Source organism: Spinacia oleracea, chromosome 4 (assembly GCF_020520425.1).
Source record: "Spinacia oleracea cultivar Varoflay chromosome 4, BTI_SOV_V1, whole genome shotgun sequence".
Taxonomy (NCBI): Eukaryota; Viridiplantae; Streptophyta; class Magnoliopsida; order Caryophyllales; family Amaranthaceae; genus Spinacia; species Spinacia oleracea.
In genome coordinates, this window is record NC_079490.1 from 111917474 (window position 1) to 111924099 (window position 6626).

The window sequence follows — 6626 nt, forward strand, 5'->3', positions numbered from 1 at the left end:
TTTAATCTATCGAACGAATCAAATACCGGCAAGTTCGTCACTGCATTGCTTAGTTACTAACAAATAATATCTGAATTGTTACCGAAATTATATAAGCTTACCCCTTTGGGTCGTGTTATATAATTAAGAGGGTTTAATCTATCGAACGAATCAAATACCGGCAAGTTCGTCACGGCAGTGCTTATTTATTAACAAATAAAATCTGAATTGTTACCAAAATTGTAAACAAATAAAATCTGAATTGTTACCGAAATTTTAAAAAAAATTACCGAAATAAAAAATATCAGATTTTATTTGATTACCAAAATAGAAATAGATTTTGATATCTTATATCTGAATTATATTAGTTAATAATTGTTACCGAAATTGTTTACAAATAAAAACTGATTTGTTACCGAATTTTTTTAAAAAATTACCGAAATAAAAAAAAATCAGATTTTATTGGATTACCGAAATAGAAAGTGATTTAATTTTTTTTAAGGGATAAAATAGATTCTGATATTTTAGAATACTATTTATTTTTTTGATATTCTTTAATTTATTTAGTATGTTAATTTACCTAAATTGATGCCTTAGATTTTGTTAATAATTGTTACCGAAATTCTAAAAAAAAAAAATCAGATTTTATTTGATTGTTATTGAAATGTTTTTTAAAAACAATCTTATCTTATATTATCTAATTCTATATATTGTTACCTAATTTTTTTTTTAAATAATCTTATCTTGTATTAAAAACAAATCTTATCTTATATTGTTACCGAATTTTTTTAAAAAGAATCTTATCTTATGTTAAAAAAAAAATTATCTTATATGTTACCGAGATTTTATTTGATTAAAATATCGGTAATTTCAATCTAATCAAATCCTGTTAAAAAGAGTGTCCGAAATTTCGGTAACATAAGTAAATAGAGTGTCCGATATTACCATGTTAACAAAATCAGATTTTATTTGATTGTTACCGAATTTTTTTAAAAAATCTTATCTTATATTATTTGATTCTATATGTTGTTACCTATTTTTTTTTTTTAAATCTTATCTTGTATTAAAACCAAATCTTGTCTAATATTGTTACCGAATTTTTTTAAAAAGAATCTTATCTTATGTTAAAAAAAAAACTTATCTTATATGTTACAGATATTTTATTTGATTGTTACCAAAATTTATTTTATTGTTACCGATATTTTTTTTAAAAAAATAAGATTTTATTTTATTACCGAAATAAAGATATATATTCTATAATTTATTTAGTCTCCTATTTAGTCTCCTAATTTTCCTAAATTGATGCCTTAGATTACTTTATTGATACTAAATCATTTACAAGATATCTTTTATCTGATTTATACTAAATCAATTACGTTATTGATTTTTTTTTTCCGGGTATTCTATAATTGGTACTAGCTGGTACTAGCTGACGACCTTTACCGTTAATGGTACTAGCTAAGTCTTTTCGTTTATTAGATTAGGTTAGATTAGAAATAATAAGTTCATATAAACCCTAAACCGAATTAATTAAATAATATTTTTTTTTTACTTTTATAATTAATTAAATAATAATCTTATTTTATTATAAGTAAATAACCGTTCAGTTTTTTAAAAAATTATTGTTATTTATCCGATATTATCTAATTTTGACATATATTAAAAAAAATATCAAATTTAATTCAATAAGTTTTACCGATTTTTTTTTTTAAAATCAGATTTTATTTGTTACGGATATTGATGATGGTATATCGTATATCTGGTTTTCTCCATCGGATATTTTCCGTTATTTAATGGAGAATAATATTTATTTATTTAGATACTCCCTCCGTCCCGGAATACTCGACCCGGTTTGACCGGCACAGAGTTTAAGGGACTTGAATTGACTTATTTAATTTAATAGGTAGTAGTTGATAGTAGGGTATTATTTTAATGTAGTTAGTGGGAGGTGGGTTAAGAGGTGGGGTTGGGGGAGAGTAGGGGTTGAATTTTTAATTATTTTTTGTAAGGAGTAGGGGGTAGGTGGATTAATAGGGGTGGAGTGAGAAATAATATAATATTGTTAAAATATTTCCATTTTTAGAAACGGGTCAAGTATTAAGGGACGACCCGATAAGGAAAACAGGCCAAGTATTCCGGGACGGAGGGAGTATTCTCTAAGATTTATTCTCCTATTTAGTCTCCTAATTTTCCTAAATAGATACTAAATCATTGACAAGATAACGTTTATCTGATATATTTATATATTGAGACTAAATCAATTGTGATACTATTATAATTTTTTAATTTTTTTTACCAAAAACTCATTCTGTACTTAAATTAGACCGAAATGTTTTAAAAAAAATTCTAATTTAATTTAATCCTATACGGAGTATTCTGTAAATTTTACCGATATGAAAAATTGGAAATTTAATTTGATCTATATTCTGTAAAATGGACCGAAATTTTTAAAAACAAATTAAATTTAATTTAATCCTATATTCTGTAACTTTTAAGGAAATAATAAAAAATCACATTTAATATAATCCTATATTTGGTAATTATTACCGAAAAAATTAAAAAAATGGAAAAAATATATTACGGACGTGTTGGATAACCTATTTACTTTCTTATGTTACTCTTTACATGACATAAGCAATCTCGTCCAGTTTATTCATTAGGAGTTAATAAATATGGAATAATAAAGATTTAAATAACTTTGGAAGTAATAGAATCAAGAGATTGATTGTTGCAAAAGATCGGTAATGTCGGACACTCTATTTACTTACTTGATTTACCGTTTTCATGAAATTAACTAAGCAAACCCCTTTGGGTCGTGTAAGATAATTTAACAGGGTTTAATGTATCGAATGGATCAAATATCGGCCGGTTCGTCATGGCATTGCATATTTATTATTCTAAGCATTTCCTTATCTAATGCGACCCTTAATTTAATTATATATATATATATATATATGTGTGTGTGTGTGTGTGTGTGTGTGTGTGTGTGTGTGTGTGTGTGTGTGTGTGTGTGTGTGTGTGTGTGTGTGTGTGTGTGTGTGTGTGTGTGTGTGTGTGTGTGTGTGTGTGTGTGTGTGTGTTAGGACCTCATAATTGTTTTTTGGAGTTACAAAATACTTTTGAAATTACAGTTTATTAAGTAGGAGTTACTGAATTGGGAATAAATAAAAGATTTAAATAACTTTAGAAATAAGAGAATCAAGAGAGTGAGTGTTGCAAAATATCGGTAATTTCGGACACTCTATTTACTTATTTGCGTTGCCATTCACATGAAATTAAATAACCAAACCCCTTTGGGTCGTGTTAGATAAAATGTATTGTGGATAGTTCCTATTTTTTTGGCAGTGTACTTCTTTCAAATTTTGATGTTTATTATTCTAACTTTATAGATAGATTTGTTTCTTACAATATTAAAGAAATTCAGAAAATTACCATATTTTAAAATTTACCAAACCATAAAAGCTAACGAAATGAGAACCAAGTTAATTAATTTAACGAAACTAATCTGAACTTATATTTTTTTATGTGATATGATCTGATTTTTCATAGTTAATATTTAAAAAATAAAAACTACAATAATATTAAATGATTTAAATAAACTTTATTCAAATTTATAATATTGTTACAGTTTTAAATTTTTTATTTGACTTTAATTAGTCATTATTTAACTATTCCATATATTAAAAAGACTTGGTGCATATCTGGATAGAACGTAGCACTATGGTTCTGATCTGGACATGATCTGCACATACTTATCAAACTAGTTTCGATCAGGACATGATCTGCACATACTTATCAAACTAGTTTCGATCTGGACATGATTTGTACATATCGATTGTGATTTGTACATGAGCTGTATAGATCTGGACATAGATCGATTCTAATCCGGATGGTTCTGATCTGGACATGAAATGCACATACTGATCAAACTAGTTTTGATCTACACATGATACGTACAGTTCGATTCTGATTTAGACATGAGATGTACATACCGGTCTGATCAGGACATAATGGTACTGATTTGGACATGAAGGTTCTGATCTGGACATGATGGTTTTGAGCTGGACATGATCTGGACATATCGGTTCTGGTCTGAACATGATTTTCACAGATCGATTTTGATCTGAACATGATTTGTATAGATCTAGACATATATCGGTTCTGAGCTGGACATGATCTGATCATACCAGTTCTGTTCTGGAAATATCGATTATGATCTTCATTTGATCTGTACAAATTGTTTCTTAACTACACATGATAAGCAAAGATACTGAGATACAATTATGATTTGGACATGATCTAATCACACTAGTTTTGATCTGGACATATCGGTTCAGATCTAGACAACAACAATTTTCGTTGTCATAATAATAATAATAATAATAATAATAATAATAATAATAATAATAATAATAATAATAATAACAATAACAATGATATAATAATGATGATAATAATAATAATAATAATAATAATAATAATAATAATAATAATAACAATGATATAATAATAATATTGATAATAATAATAATAATTATAATATAATAATAATAATAATTTTTTTTTTTTTTGACAAGTAAGAGAGGATTTATATATATCAACCAAAACAATTTACAACCTAATCAGTACCAAGTACTGAAACACCAGCAAGGCTCAAAAAGCCCCAAACAGACCCCAAAAAACTAATTACAAGCTAGCAAACCAATGAGCTTCACTAGTGCTAATCTTCTTTCCTATGAGTTTACTAACTCTATTTTTTACACAAAACTGAATGTGCTGTACAGTGTGTTTGACAGTAGGGACAGACCCTTCCCAAATAGAAGAGTTCCTAGCTTTCCAGATAGAGTAAACCACCCCAGCAATCACTGCATAAGTGACTTTCCTTTTGAAACCAGAAGTGCAATATCTTTTAACCCACTAGAAGAGGGAGATAAGGGGGAACCTGTAGGTTCTAAAACCTAGCCAGTGCATAATGGCAGTGCAGCAATCAATACTATACTTGCACTTAAAAAATAAATGAGCTCCAGTCTCTGGATGTGAGCCACAAAGGCCACACAGATTATCAGCACCAATGCCTAAGGGAAACAACCTTACTTTGGTTTTCAATCTGTCTTGTAAAGCTAGCCAGCATATGATTCTGTGCTTTAGCATAGAAAATCTGTTCCAGACAAACATGTTCCATCTGATCTTGTCTCTAGAACCTCTCATCAACTTGTAGTTGTCTTTAATGTAGTATTTCACAGAAGTGAGCCAAGAAGAAGAACCAGTGAACTCAGTACAAGCTTGTTTAGCTCTGCAGATGTACTTGACAGCCCAACTAGCTGCCATGGAGGGAGTGTACATCTGCCAGGATTTGCTTTTTATATAGATAGAATGGACCCATTTGACCTATAAGTTGTCCTGTTTTTGCTCAATTGCCCAAGCTAGCTTCCCAACTGCAGCTTGGTTCCAAATGGCAAGATTTCTGAAACCAAGGCCACCTTGTTCTTTTGGAAAACACAAAGTCTCCCATGCAACAGGGCCAGGCCTGTTGTCATCATACACCCCATGCCATAAGAATGCTCTGCAGACAGCATTTATCTTCTTCACTACAGGTTTAGGGAGGATGAAAATCTGCCCCCAGTAGATACAGATGCTCATCAACACTGAATTAACCAATTGCATTCTGCCAGCAAAAGAGAGATTTCTAGTGCTCCAGATTTTGATTCTTGTAACCATTCTATCAACAAGTTGATCACATTCACCTGCTTGTAATTTCCTGGTGCTGATGGGGACCCCCAAGTACCTGAATGGTAAATCCCCAAATGTAAACCCAGTGATATTTCTGATGGTATGTTTGACAGCATCAGAAACACCACTACAATACACAGATGACTTGGAAGGGTTCACTTGCAGGCCAGTTGTTGCAGAAAACAGGTTGAACCCCTCCATCATAAGCTGAATAGAGTTAGGATCTCCCCTGCAGAACATTAATAGGTCATCAGCAAAGCACATGTGGTTGAGTTTGAGTGTTCTGCATCTGGTGTGAAATCTGAAATCAGGGTGTTCACCAACAGTTTTCATACATCTTGAAAAATATTCCATACACAGTGTGAATAAGAGAGGAGAAAGGGGATCTCCTTGTCTCAATCCTCTCTTTGGCTGGATGAGGTCAGTGGGAGAGCCAATGATGAGGATAGAGTATTTGGTGGTGGAAAGACAAGTCATGACCAGCTGCACAAAGAACACAGGGAACCCTAGTTCTAACATAGCCTCCTCAATGAAGCTCCATTCAACAGTATCATAAGCTTTCCTTAAATCCAGCTTCATTAGGCAACAAGGTTGAGTGTGTGTTTGGTTGTACATCTTGACAATATCTTGGCATATGAGGACATTGTGTAGAATAGATCTCCCAGAAACAAAAGCCCCTTGATTATGAGAGATGATATCTGGCAAGATTTTGTTCAGTTGATTGCACATAAGCTTAGAAATGCACTTGTAGATTACTGTACAGCAAGCTATGGGTCTGAAATCACCCACTGTGGCTGGAACAGGCACCTTGGGAACCAAAGTAATTGCTGTGACATTTATCTCTTTCAGTAATTTCCCAGTTCTGAAGAAATCAGTAATGGCATTGTACAAGTCATCCTTAATAATTGCCCAGGAAG

At 30.8% G+C, this 6626-nt stretch overlaps 1 protein-coding gene across 1 annotated transcript; it reads right to left on the bottom strand.

Annotated features, from left to right (window-relative positions):
* Positions 1-4665: 4665 nt before the first annotated feature.
* LOC130471796 (uncharacterized) lies at positions 4666-5307 on the bottom strand. The gene is made up of 2 exons (XM_056842100.1): positions 4938-5307; positions 4666-4844 (listed from the first exon to the last, which is right to left on the bottom strand). Exons 1-2 carry the CDS (start codon positions 5305-5307, stop codon positions 4666-4668), a joined length of 549 nt encoding a protein of 182 aa, XP_056698078.1.
* Positions 5308-6626: the final 1319 nt, after the last annotated feature.

Bases quoted from the DNA above. Each gene is read 5' to 3' on its own strand.
- LOC130471796 (XM_056842100.1), bottom strand. From the start codon at position 5,307: ATGGCAGCTAGTTGGGCTGTCAAGTACATCTGCAGAGCTAAACAAGCT. The intron at 4,845-4,937 runs GTTTTAGAACCT...TCACTTATGCAG, and splicing joins TGCCATTATGCACTGGCTAG to TGATTGCTGGGGTGGTTTAC.